This window comes from Elgaria multicarinata, chromosome 7 (genome assembly GCF_023053635.1).
Source record: "Elgaria multicarinata webbii isolate HBS135686 ecotype San Diego chromosome 7, rElgMul1.1.pri, whole genome shotgun sequence".
Classification (NCBI taxonomy): domain Eukaryota; kingdom Metazoa; phylum Chordata; class Lepidosauria; order Squamata; family Anguidae; genus Elgaria; species Elgaria multicarinata.
Genome location: NC_086177.1, coordinates 63,514,579 through 63,534,073, shown reverse-complemented (window position 1 = coordinate 63,534,073; position 19,495 = coordinate 63,514,579). Strand labels below are relative to the sequence as shown.

Here is a 19,495-nt window from a genome sequence, read left to right as displayed (position 1 = left end):
GGCTAATAGGGCTCAGATACCCCTAACGCCTGGACGGTCACTGGCGAGTTCCGCGGCCAGGAAAATCTCCAAAAAAGGCCCGGACTCCCAAATCTTCTTCGGAAATGGAGCGGCGGAACCGGCTAGGAGTCACTCTACTCCTCCTGCCATACCGACCGCTTCGATACCGAGGCCTCCCTCGGTATCGAGATTTCAGCCACTACCGATGGCTACGGTACCGACGCACCCTCCCAGTCTATCGGAGGGCGAGTTGCGGGATTCGGCTTCAGCGGCCTCTTTCTGAGAGCCTACCAGGCCGTGAGAGGTTCAGGGACTAATCCCTCTACCGCCTTCGGAATGGGATCGATATCGCCCACTTCCAGGGTGACCACCAGTACCCTCAAGAAGAGTATTATGCGTACCCTTCGCTTACATCGAGGGTGTGTCATCTACCGCTGCCTCCACCGCCCGCCCACTAATGTCCACGGTGTCGACACCTCGACACCGTACGCAGCCATCGGCATCGACTGCCGCGGTTACCACAATACCGACGGAGCATGTGTCATCTACCGCTGCCTCCACCGCCCGCCCACCAATGTCCACGGTGTCGACGCCTCGACACCGTACACAGCCATCGGCATCGACTGCCGCGGTTACCACGATACCGACGGAGCATGTATGCCTCCAGGTGGTTACAGTATCCTTGCCTGAAGAAAATTATTCATCGGATTCTGAATTGGGGTTGTCGGCTACTCCATCGATGCCTTCACCATAAGATGAGGTTCATGACAACGACCCTTCTTCCCCTTCCGACGATATGGTCAGATCTTCTGACCATATGCTTAGAATGGCTCAGGCATTAGGACTGGTGATCCAGCACCACATGCTTTAAAGCAAATGGCTCAATTATTCTGGAAAACACCGGCTATGTCTCAAGCCACATCGTAAAGGCTAGAGACCCTCTATCGAGTCTAACAAGAAAATGTACAGTTTCTGGTCCAACATCCCAAACCTAATTCGATCGTAGGGAGTCGGCTCAAGGCCGCTCACAGAAGACACATTCTGCACCCGTGGACAGAGAGGGCAGAAAGTTGGACCTTACGGGCCGGAGGATTTACTCTTCTGCTTCTTTGGGCATCAGCCTACGAGGCTACCATGGCACGATACCAGCTCTTCCTCTGGGAGAAAATAGGATCACTAGGTGAACATCTCCCAGAGGACAAAGAAGAGCGGGCACGAGTCTTCCAAAGTGAAGCTTCAGCCATAGCCAGGCAACAAGTGTCGACAGCGCGACACCAAGTTGACTGCCATTCCAAGTCGATGATGGGACCCGTGTCCTTGAGGAGACATGCTTGGCTCCGCTCCGCTAATCTGGCTCATGACACCAAAGCCAGGATTGAGAACATGCCTTACGATGGCGAGGGCTTGTTTAATAGCAAGACGGACAAGACCTTGGACTCTATATACAAGGCTTGCACAACAGCCAAGAAAATAAGTTTTTCTGCTCAGCCTGCCCAATACAAGCTGAGACGGTGAACAAGGCCGCCTGCTTAACAACAACAGCAGCGGCCCTACTATCAAAGCCAACAGAGGCAGCAACAACAACAACTCCAGAGTAAGCGGCCATATCAGTCTACATTTCAACAAGACAAGCGTCAGCCTGACTTCACCAAGAAGCAGCGACTTTGACTTCTTTGTCCCACGTCCACCTCCCTTTGCGAACCGCCTAGCACCCCATTACCATCAATGGGAGTCAATGACATCAGACTCCTGCGTGCTCACTATCATCAACTCGGGGTATGCGATCGAGCTCGATGTCCTTCCTCCTTCTTCGGGGGTGAAAGTAACGGCGCCATCCCTTCCTCTGCTTCCGGAGGTACAGACCTCTGCTATCGAAGAGAGCCATCTCTCCCGTACCCGCAGAGGAACTCGACCAGGGTTTTTTCTCGCGCTACTTCACGGTCCCGAAGAAATATGAGGTCTTCGGCCGATCATGGACTTAAAGCAGTTAAACAAATTCATCATTCCAAGGAAGTTCCGTATGACAACGGTTACTTTTATTCTGCAGCTCCTACACTTGGACGATTGGCTTCTGGTAGCGGACAGCAGTTGCACACTCCAGAAGGACATTTCAACCACCCTCAACCTGTTGGACTTGTTGGGTTTGTGGGTCAACGAGGAGAAATCCATCTTGACCCCACATCAGAAGCTCGACTTTATAGGGGTAACTCTGTCGTCTCGAGATGGGAGAGCATACTTACCGTCGACCAGAGCAAACACCTTACAGCAGTTAGCCATCGATACCGAGAGCCGCCGAAAAGTTTCGGCATGGACAATTCAGAGACTATTAGGCTTGATGCAGTCATCAGGTTTGCAAGACTCAGAATGAGAATATTGCAAGCCTGGGTTTTAAGAACTTTCGATCTTCGAAACACTCCTTCGGTACGATCACGACGGATGCATCGTTGATCGGATGGGGAGCACACTGCGACTCCCTCACAACTCAGGGCCGTTGGCCTCCTTCCCAGAGGGAACATCATATCTACCACCTAGAACTGCTAGCGGTGGAGAATGCAATAAGAACTTTTTCACAATTGATCGAGGGCTGAATCGTCCTGATCGCAACAGACAACACCACAGTAGTGGCGTACATCAACAGACAAGGTGGGACAAGGTCTCATTCTCTGAATCGATCGGCACTCAGGATTTGGAACTGGTGCATAAAGAGAAATACTCACCTGACGGCGACCCATGTAGCGGGCAATGAAAACATCATCGCGGACGCCCTCAGCAGGTCTTTCCACGTCGGCCACGAATGGGAGCTCGATACCGAAGTAAGAGACGTTCTCTTTCGGTACTGGAGCCTCCCTGCTGTCGATGTCTTCGCTACCGAAGAAAACGCAGCTTGTTCCAGGTTCTGCAGCAGAGCAGGAAGAGGAAAGCACTCGCTAGGAGATGCTTTCACCAGAACCTGGAAAGGAAATCTTCTTTACATCTTTCCTCTGTTTCCACTGTTGACGAAGGTGCTGGCCAAAATCCAGTCGGACAGGTCGGACTGCATCCTTATCACACCATGGTGGCCTCGACAGACGTGGTTTCTCCACGCCCTTCGACTGTCGGACAGGAATTACATCAGACTCCCGCCGATACCGACACTGTTGTCTCGACACCAGGGCAGGGTTCGACACGCAATCCCGTCGACCCTCAAGATGACGGCATGGAGGATATCATCCACTCCTCCTCTCGTATCAAAGATTTAACTGTAGACCATATATTTTTGGCATCACTAAAGCCTTCAACAAGAAAATCTTATGCGGCAAAGTGGCAAAGATTTCAAACTTTTGCCTTGGAAAACGATCAAGCACCTGAATCTTGCCCTTTAGCGTTAATCCTCAAATACCTACTGACACTTTATCAGCAGGGACTCGAACTCACTTCCATCAGAGTTCACTTAGCAGCTATTACGTCTTTCATCGAGGCATGATTGGTTTTACACCTTTTGTGCATCCAACATCGAGGAAATTTTTAAAAGGGCTTAAAAATATGATACCGACAGTAAAGAGTATCGTTCCACCATGGAGCCTATCAGTGGTGTTACAGGCATTGACAAAGAAGCCCTTCGAGCCCATGGCCTTATCTGACCTTAGGCTTCTAACATTCAATACTGTCTTTTAGTAGCCATCACTTCTGCTAGACGTGCAAGTGAGCTTAGAGCTCTCAAGATAGTTGCTCCTTACACTATCTTTCACAAAGATAAGGTTGTGTTACGCACAGACCCTGCCTTCTTGCCTAAGGTAGTGTCAACCTTTCATCTGTCCCAATATATCACTCTACCAGTTTTCTTTCCAAATCCTACATCACCTGTAGAGTCTGCTTTACATACACTTGATGTAAGGAGAGCTCTTGCCTTTTACAAGGCTAGGACAGGGAATTTTAGAAAAACAAAGCAATTGTTTATTTGTTATGGGGAGCCTTATAAGGGACTCCCTGTTTCATGCCGGCGTTTGTCACGCTGGATTGTAGAGACAATTGAACTTGCCTACTCTATCTCTAAACTAGAACTGGTGAAACCTGTGACAGCTCATTCTACCAGAGCCGTCACAACATCTGTGGTTTTCGGCAGAGGTGTTCCTTTGACAGAAGTCTGTAGAGCTGCAACGTGGTCCACTCCATCCACGTTTGTTAGGCACTACAGTTTGGGCACCCGTGCAAGGCAGGACTGCTCATTTGAAGGACAGTGCTCTCGGAGATCTTCAGATGATGCACCAACCCACCTCCAAATATATGTCAGCTTGCTACTCGCCCATATGTGTGATGCATAGAGACCACGAAGAAGAAATGCAGGTTGCTTACCTGTAACTGTAGTTCTTCGAGTGGTCATCTATGCATTCACACAACCCACCCACCATCCCCACTTGGTGGTGTGAGACTTATAAATGACACAGTTATATGTGGAATGTACTTGTATTTTATTTACACTCATGTTTATGGGGGCACAATGTCGGACTCCTGTAAACTGAGGTAAGGGTGGGAACCCCATGGACATGCGCGGTAGCGTGGGGGAGGGGTTCCCGCCAAAAACGTTCCACTCAGCTATAGAAGGTTCCGGTCTGGTCTCTGCGCAGGCGCAAAGCCCATATGTGTGAATGCATAGATGACCACTCGAAGAACTACAGTTACAGGTAAGCAACCTGCATTTGCATGGCCTGCCAGCACCCAAGACTCCCTCAGTGTACGAATTGCTGAGCTAGTGAAACCCTTGTGGACTGTTGCCACCACACTTAGCCAGAAGGATATAGGAAATTGGGAGAAACAATGTAAAAACAACCACCTGACGCAAGGGGCAGGCAACCTGGTGCCCTTCAGATGTGTTGGACTGCCGCAACTCCCGTAAGCCCTTAACATTTGCCATGCTGGCTGGGGATGATGGTCAAAAACATCTGAAGGGCACCAGGTTGCCTACCCTGAAGGAAGAAAAATGGGGTGTGGGGGGAGAAAGCTTGTAGATAGACATGTGAGGTGGCAAAAGAAGAGAGGATAACAGACGGGCAGAGAGAGAACTGTGAAGGAGAAACGGTGTGCAAAGAAACCTGTGGGGCGAGGAAAAGGGATAGCTGAAAAAGAAGAGGCTAATAGATTTGGGATACAGAGTTGAAGAAGATAGAAAAGGACATTTTGGTTATATGAAAAAAAGTTAACAGAAGGGTTCAGGGAGCAGAGCACATGGTATAGGTACAAAAAAGAAAAATGGGATTAATAAAATGGGTTAAGGAACTAAACAGTTACCATTAACAACAATATTAACATAGTAATGTAGCCTCTTGAGCTACTAAAAATGTAGAAGTCACTTTAAGAATAATTTGAGTTATGCAATCCTGTCCTATGCAGACCCATTTAGCACAATTATATTAAACTAATGTGCTCGCACTAAATTTCTATGATGGTTTTAGTACAGTACTTACTACTGCCATAGCAATACAAGTTATTTTAAATACATATATAAAAAGTAGGACTTGCAACAAACCATTGCAGTGTGGAGTGCTCAAATGGCCCTGCATGCCCTTTTCAAGGATACTCTATTACATTCACCTTCCTCCCTGGTTTTCTATTCCCTACCCTCACCATACTCAATACTCTGTGGACACTGTGCATTCCAGGAAAAAAGGGGCAGTCCAAAAGCAGGGTCTTACCAGAAGTCCAGGAGTCGTCAGCACAAGAGATCAGTCCAAGGAGAAGCAAGGTTTCAAGGTGCTGGGAGCTGAAATAAGGCGTTCCAGCAGCCTAACAATGAGGCGTATAAGTGTTCCACCCAGGATTCTGCTGCAGCATATCACAGGCTCCTGGCAGAAGTCTTCAGGTGGAAAACATTACTCACAAGTAGTCTTTTACTCATATCCTTTGTATATGGGCACTCGTCAAAAGGGTTGTTTTATTCTGTGTTTTGAGACACTGCTGCTCTTAGCGTCTAGGTGGTCACTCAGCCTCTGTCTTGGAGCGGAGTTCCCATCCTCTTGCAGGGATGAAACTGCAGTCATCTCTTTCAAGGTCTCAGGCTCCTCCTGTTCTTCTGGCATGAGATGATCTTTAATGCTGTTTGTCTATGGTAGTAGCTCCTCCGAAGAGGAATCCTCCAGCGGAGGTATCACACTTCTCTTTGTGCATGAGTGATATGGAAGGATTGGTACTCAAGAGAATTGAGATTGCTGTCAGTATATATGATGGTTGCCCAATCCATTCCATGCTAATAAGTAACTTACCCTTTAAGACAAAATGTTTCTAGAGTATGGAATGGTAACTGATTTTACCTCTTCCAGACAAGCTGTTTCAAGGTTCCCAGCATAAATACATATGAGGACAATCAAAAGAGAAAAGCAGTACAAAAAAAATGTAGAAAAGGAGAAAATTGGCGTAAACTGTGTAGAAGTTAATACAGGAGCAGAAACCAGTGTGTGACGAGTTATTGGATGGATAAAGACTTATTCATACCTAAGAGCGGAGCCACTGAGATCAATGGGACTTGACTTTATTTCAGTGCCTAAGTCTGGATCCATCCCATAAGCAAGAACACAGATTCAAAGTGCAAACCTTCTTAGAAATAAGCTGTATGGAGTTAAATGGGGTTTACTTCCAGGTAAATGGATATAGGATTGCAGCCTTGTAGTTGTTAATTATATGACAGCTTGGCTGACCTAATAATTACAAACTTGATTCACGTGTAACTGACTGAAACTGGATACGGCTAGACTGAAGTGCTATGTGTGGGGCATAGCCATTGGTTGCATACAGATGACACTAAAACATAGAATCATAGAATAGCAGAGTTGGAAGGGGCCTACAAGGCCATCGAGTCCAACCCCCTGCTCAATGCAGGAATCCACCCTAAAGCATCCCTGACAGATGGTTGTCCAGCTGCCTCTTGAATGCCTCTAGTGTGGGAGAGCCCACAACCTCCCTGGGTAACTGATTCCATTGTCGTACTGCTCTAACAGTCAGGAAGTTTTTCCTGATGTCCAGCTGGAATCTGGCTTCCTTTAACTTGAGCCCGTTATTCCGTGTCCTGCACTCTGGGAGGATCAAGAAGAGATCCTGGCCTTCCTCTGTGTGACAACCTTTTAAGTATTTGAAGTGTGCTATCATGTCTCCCCTCAATTTTCTCTTCTCCATGCCCAGTTCTTTCAGTCTCTCTTCATAGGGCTTTGTTTCCAGACCCCTGATCATCCTGGTTGCCCTCCTCTGAATACGCTCCAGCTTGTCTGCGTCCTTCTTGAATTGTGGAGCCCAGAACTGGACGCAATACTCTAGATGAGGCCTAACCAGGGCCAAATAGAGAGGAACCAGTACCTCACGCGATTTGGAAGCTATACTTCTATTAATGCAGCCCAAAATAGCATTTGCCTTTCTTGCAGCCATATTGCACTGTTGGCTCATATTCAGCTTGCGATCTACAATTCCAAGATCCTTCTCGTTTGTAGTATTGCTGAGCCAAGTATCCCCCATCTTGTAACTGTGCCTTTGGTTTCTATTTCCTAGATGTAGAACTTGGCATTTATCCCTATTAAATTTCATTCTGTTGTTTTCAGCCCAGCACTCCAGCCTAATAAGATCACTTTGAAGTTTTTTTCTGTCTTCCAGGGTATTAGCTATCCCACCCAATTTTGTGTCATCTGCAAATTTGATAAGCGTTCCTTGCACCTCCTTGTCCAAATCATTAATAAAAATGTTGAAGATGTGTGCAAAATCCTGTCCCTACTGCCCTGGGCATCAAGCATCCTTAAATGCCCTGGAGATTTCTCTCAGTTCTTTCCCTCCATCCAGTCACAGATGGGCTTGGTGCTCAGTACATATACACACATATGCTTGTTGGACCAGTGTGAGCATGCTTAATCCTTCAAATAGCTGTATTAAGTCAATAAAGCTATTTTATTAAGGTTGTGTGACCATGAATCACCATGTATAATTTTCTCTTCTAGTCTGCTGCTTATGTATTTCGCTACCACAGACGTTCTACAACATTTACAAGTAAGTGTCAACATAAGAGAATGGCCTGTCATCCTCTTTCAGTCAATGTGCCTCTGTTTTTCTCTTACAGTGCAATTCGTTTGAGGTTGCAACAGGCTGTGTTCATTTCAGACAGCAACTTGTCCTTAATTGTATTACTATGTGTGTCCTGTCCCAATGCAGTTAGGACAATCCGAGATGCTGTATTTTTCTCTCCGTTCTCTCTCTCTTTCTTTCCCCCGCAGCCCATTCCTATATGTTGGTTTCCCTGTGTATGTTCAACGCTTTATGGACATTAGTTCTGTTCAAAATCTATAATGCTATAAGATTCAGGAGCACTAACAAACTGTTGGGAACAATATTTTGTTTTCAACTACAAGTAACATTTCAATGGCTCTCTTCATTTGTATTGACATAAAAGATGTGGTTTCCACTCTATCTCCTGTACGTCAGCATGATGCACCTACTTTATTATTTATATAATTAGTTACTTTATTTTTTATTTAAATTGTTTATGGATGCTTTTTTATTAAAATAATATCCAAAGCTGGTAACTGTTATATTTGGCAAATAGATTACAACTAAAGATCCATTTATTATCCCTGTCCAGGTAGATCATATAAAAAGTATGCTATTGTTGAAGTTTTCTTATATTTTACATTCCTATATGTTTAGTATTCCAGAGATAGGCAGGATATGTCATTTTGTCATGTCAGTCACCAGTGCTTACTAATGCTTACCAAGCTTTTATATATAAATGAAACAAAGGGCATGTCTAGACGGGGCGATGTCCTGGGATTGCCCCTGTGCAGCCACATGAAGCACAGGGGATCCCGGGAGCAGGGAGGGATGATCCCTCCCTTTCCCCAGGATATCGCCCTACCCATTAATTGCAATTTTTCCCGCAGTCTCGGGATGATCCCTAGACTGCGGGAGATATTGCCCACTGTTGCAGTTTCATCCCAGCTCCTCGCAAGTAAACGCAAGGACAGGCACGGAGCTCCTCAGGAGCTCTGTGCCCATCGGGGGTGGGGTGGGTTTCCCCCCCCCTTTAAAACACTAACCTTTTGTGCATGAATGCTATTGCACTCTTCTCAGATTGAAAAAATACACAAAATGGCAGCCACAACGTCCTCTTCCTCCTGGGACGTCGCACGCCGCGTGTAGATGAGGGGGACGATCTCGCGATCATAAAATCGCGAGATCATCCCTCCTCCACAGGTAGGTCTAGCCATGCCCCAAGAGACCTCAGGAAGAATCTATGGACAGTTCTACATGTTCAAAAAATGCATGTGGCCCCTAAAGAGCTATGGCTTTTATAGATAAATGAAAGTGTCTTCATCAAGCAATTTTTTTATTTACAGAGCTTATAGAAATAAAACACTACTGAAGGATTCTTTGTATGAAGGACTCCTGCCACTGATTTCCCCTGTGCTGCTCTTTATACTCCTCACTTACTGGGTCATTCACTCTCCATGCAAAATATTAGACAAACAAACCAGGCTGTTTTTGTGGATGGTTGGAGTTATGTTCTCAAATCTTTTGGTAAGTCTTGCCTGGGTTGCTGGAGCTAGCGATAATTTTCTTTAGAGTAACTCTTACTTCAGGCTACAAAGGCCACAGGTTCATGGATAACTTGCACTGCTGCTTCAGTGGCAAGAGGATTCATATAGGGGTCACTTACTGTTCAGTAAGTCGTTGTTATAGCTCTGAGGTGTAATGTCATATTTCTGCTAATATAAATTGCTAATTATAATGACGTATTATTTTGAATATCAGCACTGGAACACATTGAAAATTAGTGTACAATGCCACCATGGAGACTAATGGCGCCTACAAGGCGGTAGGGGAGTAGGAACAAGAAGTAGCCATAGGTTAAAGTGGGTTAAAATGGCCACAATTTTATTGGTTACAGCTCAGAGTTTGGAGTGGGACAGAGCAAGGATCCAAACACTGGGCAGTCTGATAGCATCCCAATATAGTTACATTAATGGGAGAGGCAACGAGGTCAAGCCCTCCATGGCATAAACCAGTACCATGGTTGTTCCTACAACTTGGCTATATGGCAGTTGTGTCCGCCATTGAACTAAGCTTGAACTGACACCTCAAAGTTCCTGGGGGGTGTTCCTAGGGGGAAGCCCACCCCTGCTATGGATCAATGCCTATAATGAAAAGTTGTGATTAATATATAACATTGCAATTCAGCATCAAACCACAATTACTGCTGTGAGGAAAGTAAAACCTCACATTGCAGAAGAGCAATGCATTAAAATGCCTTCCCATTAAGGCCTTTTTCCAACTTTGGGTTGGTACATGAGCTGTATCTGCTTCTGAGAAATTCAGAGTCAGAGACCTGACTTCACAATGACATCACCAACCAGTAGGCCAATCCACTGCCTCTGCCTTCTCTCCTATTTGCACTTATAGGCCATTTGCTTGTTCTCTCCTATTTGCACTTATAGGCCAATCCACTGCCTTTGCATTCTTTCCTATTTGCATGTTTAAAAATTCTGAGCTCACAGGGCCTTCTATGGAAGTTCCAAGAAAAATAACTGCCATCTACCAAGAAAAATAACTGCCATCTAGGGAAGTTCCAAGATAGAAGGCCAGAGGGCTCCTCCAAGCCACTTCTATGTTTTGCCCTCTGGCGGCATCTAGTGACATTTCTCGGAACTGCAGCCTTCTATGGAAGTTCCAAGTTCCGAAGAAAGATAACTGCCAGGAGCTTCCGGCCTAGCAGAGGGCCCAAAACCCACTAACCTCCTCACCAGACCTGTCGTATGACGGGCTTTTTTGCTAGTCCACTATAATACATTCCCTGCAAACCTGTATAGATTACTGCACTGTGTTCTCTGTGGGGCTACCTTTGAAGTCTGTATGAAAATCACAACTGGTCTAGCATATGGTAGCTAGATTGTAGATTAGCTGAAGAGAACAGAATTTCAGTTCGAACAATTGCACTGCTTCCCAGTGAGTTTCCAGGCCCAATTTGAAGTGATACTTTAACCATTAAAGCTGCAAGTGGACTGGTACCTGGATGTCTGCAGGAGCAGCTCCTCCATATATTCTCTTGTGTTTTAAGACCTGTAGGAGGGGGGCTGTTATGGGTGCTCCTGTCTTCTTAGGTGTGGCCAGAGGTCTTTCTCCATTATGGCATTTAGTTGGTACCTCCCTCTTTATTTTTAAGGCAGATCAAGTCATATGAAGGACAGCGTTATGACCTGTTTATTGGAGCACATTTTTTCATGCATAGTGTTGTTTTTGTTTGATCTGGATTTTATTATTTTTTATGTATTTTATTGCAAGTCATTGGGGGGGAGGCTGGGGGAGGGAGTGGTGTATAAATTAAACGAACAGTTGAATCCAGATTTACACTGGATCAACTGCATTGTTGGAAGTGGACTTCCCTGCCTTTTCTTCCCATGGCATCCCCTCCAGCCCCCTGGAAATGCTACACAGTCAGAAGACATTGCTGAATGGGATGAGCTGTGGTGGGGAGGGGAAGGAGGATCCCCCAAAATTGGGCAGAGAGACCTTCTATGAGTGAAGCTGTTTCTCTGACAGAACATCCCTTCCTCTTGTGGAAGGCACATCCTGGATCCAATCCTAAATAAATAAATAGCTTAATAGGGCTTTCAATCCACACTTAATCTCAAGAAAACAACAAATATTCATCACATAGGCAAAGTGATCTTGTCCAAGAGAATAATACAACAGTTTGAATATCCAGCAAAAAAAACAGCATTATTTTCCAGCTATTTAAAGCTGAATACTCAGAACACAAGCCATGGCTTGTTTGTAGCTGTAGATAGAACTCTCCTAGATTTCTATATTAAATTGGTATCTTCAGGAATTTTGCTTCTAAAATGTAAATCTTATTGGTTTTACATAGCTGTTATGCCTCCAGATTCAGGCACAGATGCTTGTTTTAGTACACTTAGTTCCATTTGGAGCCTGCATCCAGCCTTGTAGCAATGCTTTGTCCTAAAGGGGACAGGATTTATTGCAGAATTATTTTCATCCTGAGTGGAAGCTTTTGTCAAAGAGTTCACGCTCTGTTCCTCAATGAGAAAAACGTGCTATGGAATTTCCTGCTCCTGATAATATCCAGACATATTTGAGCCAATAATGGTGAGATGCTTATAAGAAATCCTACCAGATGTTCCTTGTTAGGCAGCAATTTACAATGACACTCCCCCCCCCCGCCCCCCGTAAATTGCATGTTTCAAGGCACTGACTTCAAGAAATAACTACTGTTGTGTTGGAAAAGTTATATGGTTGGAAACCTAGAGTTGCATTATTGGTTCATATTTAATGAACTGAAGGGCCACATTCTTGCTACATCTCTTCTGGGCCTTTAATTATTTAAATTCTTCTGCCCCTAAGAGGCTGCTCATCATAGCAATTTCTATACCCTGTAATTCATTAGCCACAATCCAGTGCAGAATTTAATATGCGTAAGCACATTAATTGTCCTGACTTGGATGTATATGCCCACAAGGTCCTTCTAGATGTTCAGCTCTAGTGCTACTAATGAAAAGACATTTTGTCTTTCCCTCCTTCACAGATTTTCTGGTTGCTTCCAGATAGACATGTTCATATGCACTGAGCAGTTAATTACGGTATTTTCATGGAGCATTCAGACAATGACATCATTCTTTCATCATCAACTCGTGTTTCATCCATTTATCCAAGTTTCATCCATTTATTTCCTTAATGAGGAAAATCTGTTTAGTGGGAACAACCGGGATCAGAAGTGCACTTCTCCAGAGTTATGGGTGTTCCCTAGCTCTTTATTCTCATAAATTTGGGGAGGTTGGCTTTGACATCGGCAGTGATGCCCACTGGTACTCCCCCTCCCTTCCCTGTAGAAGTCTAATAACATCCTGTCATGATGCACCCATGGGTGTAGATGGGATATGGAGCATTTCTTTGTGATGAAACACAAAACAGGAATAAACTGTGTGGACACTGCATTGCAGTTCTGAAAGCAACATAATGTGAAAGAATTCTCACATCTGGAAGCAGCCTCTGTGGTAAAAAAAGACAAGCAGTCAGAAAACATGGAGGATTACAAATGGAAGACAACATCTCCCCCACTACTGTAAAATTTCATGAATGAGGCAGAGTTATTGCATAATAAAAACCTCATCTGAAAAAATCCAGATTCAGTTCAGCACTAATCAAACACACTATTTTGACCCAAGTATTCTGGTTGAAATCACATGGCATTAAAGTGCTTTGATAAACCTGGCCTTTAAAGTAAAGAAAGGTAGATGGCAAACCTTGGTGTTGTCTCAAGTCTCTTCATCACTGATAATAACTAATGGCACCTGTGTTTCCTTTGCCAGCCACTCATTGACCTGACTTTATTTCCTGCAGTGCAGAATGATAATTTGCCAGATGACCAACACAAGATCTGAAGTGCTTCACTGGTTTATGGTTCCATTAGCTGTCATCGTCTACACAGCAACAGCTGGATTTCAGGGCAGATTGGAGGAACCAATACTGGCTGCATTTACCATCTTTGTCACCGCTGCTCACATCCACTATGGATTTTGTGTGGTAAAATATATTTTAAATACTGATTACATCCTAAAAGCATGAGTCACCAAAACTCTTCAGATGGATCAGAGGATTTTAAACTTTTTTTTTAGGAAGTAGTAATTCTTCCTCTTTTTTAGAATTGTGACTTCCAGCCTGTTCTCTGATCTTTCTAGTAATTGGGCTGTCTTATACCTAGTTTCAGCACTTTGAGAAACACCAATAAATTTGATAACATTTGAGTCAGGCAGTTAGAATGTGTGTGTGTGTGTGTGTGTGTGTGTGTGTTTATGCATATACAGTTGCTACAAAGAAGTCCTTGATCCATCCCTTGTGTTTTATTCTTTTAAAAGGGTCTTTGTGACTCTAGTTCAATGAGATAAAAATAAATCTTTCATGAATGCTGTAGAGAACTACAGGTTCTCAAGAGGAAAAAAAATACTACAGAAACAGAGTTTGCTTTCAGTTCTAACCCTGTCATTGGCATAATCTTTGCTGATGGGCTTTATGTAACTATTTACATGTGTCGTGCATATTCCAAATCCTTTCCTAAAAGGCAACTACTGTAGTAAAATAGGAAATTACATTAAAAACAAGATCATATGCCATATACAATGGCTAACCAGCTATTGGGGGTCAAATTTGTGTGTTTTTCTTGGTAGGTGCAGTCTTATAATATATTAAAAGAAGAGGAATTTCTAGGTCACTCTCCTTACAGAGGACAGGCATTAATGATGTACTTTCCCACCCGTTCCAGGAATGCCAAAGATTTTTTAATACTTGGGAGACCATTTTGAGGCAACTGGTCCTCCCCCCCCCCCCCCATCAGATACCTCCTGGGCCTTCCTTTACACCAACTACTATACCTCTGCAGTAAGAGTCCCTGGGATTCTCACACACAGCATGATTTCAGGCTCCCTTTGTACACCACCCTGTGTTCCTGGAGGAAAGACAGGATACAAATGTAACAAATCAACCCGGCAAAGTGAATTCATGCTTCATAGGGATAATTTCCCTATTAGCTTGTTAAAATATTTATCTAATCCAACATTTCTTTAAGATCAACCATACCAGGTATAGGAAAGACATATCTTTGTTTCTGATCTGGAGCTGCATATAACAGCTTCCTAAAAAAGAGAATCATCACTGATATACAAGTGAAATGATAGTAGAAGCTACAGCAATGCACATAAGTATCACATTTATTAAAACAGATTTATTTGGGTCAAATTTAATGCTTGCATAGATAAGAGAAACTAACTTCCTTAAGTCTTGTCTCATCTAACATAGTGCAAATGCAAATTACAATGAGGATACTAGCTTTTATCTAACGTTCTGTTAATTCTGTATGGTTAGAAGATAATGATGGATGTATATATTCCGTTTTCTAATCAAGATGTCCTTTGTTTCTTATTCTTTTAGGTGAAGCAGTTGAGCAAGCATTTCAACATCTACATCTTTTCCTTAAAGAATGATTTGAAGAATGAATGCAGTGGCCACAGTATTAATCCTACTGAACTTGATATTTCTGTACTTCAGAAATGTAGAAATACAGAGCAAAAAAGCAAAAAGTACGAGAGATGTTCAGAGTGAAAGCAAGATTAGATATCAAAAGCTCTAAGTGTTTAAGATGTGCTTGCCATGTAATACAATAGCTCATACTGCAACTCCCATCACCACTAGCTAGCATAGCCAGTCATGAGGGATGATGGGAGTGGTAGGCCAAAACATCTGGAGAATTGCAAGTTGCCCACCCCTGCTGTAAGTCATCATTCCCTTGAGTCTATTCTCTTTTGCTCTTACTAATTTACTCAAACTTTCTTTTACTTTCTCAAACTTCCTGAAAGTTCTCCCAAGACCTCCTTCTCTCTTTCTCAATATTTTTGGTTACAGAACAATTTTTTAAATACTAAATACACATATTTGTGGCAACTCTTATTCAAGTAGATTTCTCAATGTCTAGTCTACTTCTGCCCGGTCCTGTTTTCCTTTGAGATGTATTGCCTCTCCCATTCATCTCCATGTTGTAAACTCGTGTCAAATAGTTTTATCATCATAAATTATTATAACAAAAAAGAAAAATTAAATAAAGCCAAATCAGTAAGAGGGGGAATGAAATACTTGCGAGTACGTTTTCTGAAGGCTATCTTAGCCTTGCTCTAAATGTACATTTGGCAATTAGTATGGGTCCAACTTCTCCTACACCCCCTGCTCCAGTATAAGCTGCCATATTTTCCACTTATGTATATTAAATTTGATAGCATTCTGATCAGTTTTCAATTGTTCAATAGCACTTATGTCTCACATTCTGTCCTGGGCACCAATTAGGGTTAAGTCCAGGTTCACCTACCCTCTTGTTGGGCACAGCTGTTTAGTGGATCAAGAAATTGTAGCTCTTTGTAATTACTGGAACATACATTTATCCAGTCTACGTGAGGTTACTTGAAGTCAGCTATAACTACCACACTTTCTCCCTTGGATGCCTCCCTGATTTCGTTCATCTCAAGATCACCTGGAGTGATATCACAAACTCAGTACTAAATTACATTTGGGGCATGGTATTGTCACCCACCCATTGATTCTGTAGAGGTATCTGCCCCTTATGAGGTTCCTAGTTTGACACTGTGTCCTCTTTGAGGTACTGAGAGGCACTCTCCACAGTATGCCCTTCCCCCCTCTTTTTATAGAGTTTGTATCTGGAGATGACTGTATCCCACACTAGTTCTCCCCATTCCACATATACAGGCTAATTCAAGCAATTTGGAGAAGGTATGAATATAATATTCCTTCTGAAGTGCCAGAATATTAACACTTTACTGGAAGTAAGTCCTATTCAACTCAACAGGGGGTTACTTTTGAACAGACATGCATGGGATTGCACTGTGAAATAGCCAGTGTGACCTTTGTACTGTTTCAAGCAATTCACTTTTTGTTCCTTGGATTCAGTTCCCCACCCGTTTTTTGGGTTGGGTTTTTTTTTTTTTTTGCATCTTTTATGTCACCATCATATATTCATACTTCTAGGCCAGAGGTAGGCAAACTGGTACCTTCCAGATGTTTTGGACCACCACTTCCATAATCTCCAATTTATGGCCATGCTGCTGAGCCTTAATAGGAGCTGCAATCCAAAACATCTGAAAGGCACAAGGTTGCGTAGCCATGCTCTAGGCCATTCCGTGCTTTGTTATGGTATTCCACACTTCATTATAAGAAGCAAAATGTCAGAGTTTTAGTGCAGTCTTCCACAACCTTGAGCTCTCTAGATGTTTTGGACTAGAACTTCTATCAGCCTCAACCAGCATGGGCAATGGATAGGAATGCTGGGAGCAGTGTTCCAAAATGTGGAAAACAACAGATTGAGGAAAGCTAGTTTAGTACAACATAATTATACTTGTTAAAAATCCTTTAATTCCCATTTGCTATTTTTCTTATAATATGAATTTATATGTAAATTTTGAAAACTAGAGATCAAAACCAGTATACTAGGGGTATGCAATATTAGTTAGTTCACATTGGCTGCAAAAGCAGCAATTTGTGGGCAAATAATTGCTCCTACATTTAGAAAGACATTCTCCTTCTTGGTCATATACTTCCAGCATTTCATAGTTACATTAAAAAAGAGGTACCAAAACACCGTTTTAATGGCAATGCTGGTGACTGAATTCAGAAGACTGAAGTGCAGAATTATATAAGCAGTTATGCACTTTACACATCTCTGAGCTAAAGAGTATTCTGCCATTTATATAATAATTTATTTTTACAGCACAAAGAATTTTGTTATCTGTACATTTACACTGTCAGAAGTTTTGAGCTTGGGGTACAAATACAGGGTGTTTTTTTTCCTGGTCCCCACTAATAATTGAGTTTTCTTGGGTGTAATATAATGCAATTAAAGTAAACCACCCACCCAATCCAAAGTATACATACATGGAAATAATTATTAAATTTACTTCTAAGTATGTATCAACAGAAAATGTTTTAAATTATGTTCATGTAAGAACCATCATGTGTTATGGTATGTAATACAGTGAGGTTTAACAGTGAGAGGTGAAAAGGTTAAACTGAAGCCTAACTGTTACTTTATATAGGACACTCACTGTTGGCAACCTGCTGTCAGTTGTTACAGTGATGAAGGAAGCTTATAGGCCTTAATGATTCAGTTAATCCTGTTAGCTTATATACTGGACAGGAGAATAAAAAATGCTATATTTTGTTAGTAAATAAATTATTCACTAAATAGCCTATCATTGGCTCATAGATTTAAGATGGTAGGTCATTGGCCTGAGGTTGTGGAAGCAGTTCAGCCAGGGCCAGAAGAGTGGCTGGAATCACTGAAAGGTGAAGTTAGCAAGCAGGGAACACTCTAGAGATGGTTCTCCAGGAAAGCTTCTGGTCAGAGTGAAGGCAGTTGGTTTCAAGAAGCAAGATGACTTCAGAGGAAATAACTGAGTGACTTCTTTGTTGTTTTCTGATTGTTAAGCTCCTGACCAGAAAGAAGACGTCAGGGGAAGTTGAAGCTGGATAAAGATTACTTATCACTATGGGAGACATTTGAAAGATTATTCAATCCTGTACTTTTCCAGACCAGAGAGAGAACTCCAAGTTTGTGTTTGGACAATCGCAACCATCGTGGCTGCTCCCACAACCCTTGTGTGAGAGTTCACCATTTATATTATTCCCTGTGCTGCAGCACATGTTGGGAGTGCCATCCAAACTTGGCATGCAGCAAGACTGGGTTGTGTATGTGTGTCATACCCACCCTACAACCCTTACTGCACATCATAGATTGTACAGTGGGTGACACCCCCACCATGTACTGGGTTCAGACATGCCAATCCGCACTGCAGCACGAGGAATAATGCAAATTGCGGTCATGTGCCCAGCAAGCATGAGGGTGGGGGGAGCAGCCACTTCCCTTGGTGCGATCACTTGAACTCACCCCAGTTCTTGTCCTATGGATCTGTTTGGGAGAGCTAAAAAAAGGGTAATTGGAACTGGTTTTAATTAGGGAACTGGATAAAGTTATAACAATTTCCTGAAAGAAGCAGTATCGATGTAAGTAAGGAACTAGTAGAATATATTGATAACATGTAGTCTTATGATTAAGCTTCTTTATATGTAAATAAGTTTTAAATAAAGTTATATTTAAGTTTTAAAAAAATCTGCCTGTTCACTCCTTGTCTTTATGCAGTAACTGCACTACTGTAGAATTGATGAGCCAAATCTTCCATATTTGGTGACTTGGGTGGAATATAATTCCCTGTGTGAATTGTGTAAGAGCATTATGATATTGGCATTTTTTTTATCCCTGTCCTAATTATGCCCAACATGAAATTTGCCTTTTTTTACAGTAGCTGAACACTGGGGTTGATATTTTCATGAAGCTGTCCACCACAACTCCAAGGTCTTTCTTGGCCATTCACTGTTAGCTCAGATCCATCAGCATATATTTGAAGTTGGGATCCTCTCCCAACATGCATCACTTTATACTTGCTTACATTGATCTGCTTACATTTTCTAACAATTTCCAATTGTTAGAATGTGGGACATGATGGAATAAAATAGATTCTCCTCAATATGTAATGCTTCTAAGCTATATGTTATATATTTATTTTCTAATGTCCTTAGAGCAGGTATTGTCAACAGGTATATGGAAAGGAAACAACTCAATATTGGCAGGGATCACACTAGACAAAATGTATTCAAATGGTACATCTCCACACCCATTGCAGCACACTCCCAAGCAATTTTACTGAGTGAGCTGATTCATGTGACACAACCCATCATAGGTTAATTTAGCTGTGTGGCTGTTGCATCATGTTCAGCGTTCACAGGTGCCATTTTTACATGGTGCTCATAGATGCCAGTTTGCTGTGACATGCAAACCCAAATGGCAAGTGTTGTTTGAAGGTTAGACAACCCTAAAATAACTCCAAAACATCCTAAAATTAACCCATGATGTTGCCATGCCATG

At 42.8% G+C, this 19,495-nt stretch overlaps 1 protein-coding gene across 2 annotated transcripts in view; it reads left to right on the top strand.

Annotated features, from left to right (window-relative positions):
- LOC134401594 (ethanolaminephosphotransferase 1-like) overlaps window positions 1-18,682 on the top strand; it is a 61,729-nt gene extending 43,047 nt beyond the window's left edge. For both annotated transcript variants that reach the window (XM_063130696.1, XM_063130695.1), the window contains 4 exons: window positions 7,950-7,998; window positions 9,342-9,522; window positions 13,360-13,542; window positions 14,944-18,682. In XM_063130696.1, the coding sequence (XP_062986766.1) occupies window positions 7,950-7,998; window positions 9,342-9,522; window positions 13,360-13,542; window positions 14,944-15,114 (584 nt within the window). In that variant the 3' untranslated portion in view covers window positions 15,115-18,682. The remainder of the gene's footprint in view (window positions 1-7,949; window positions 7,999-9,341; window positions 9,523-13,359; window positions 13,543-14,943) is intronic.
- The last annotated feature ends 813 nt before the right edge of the window (window positions 18,683-19,495 follow it).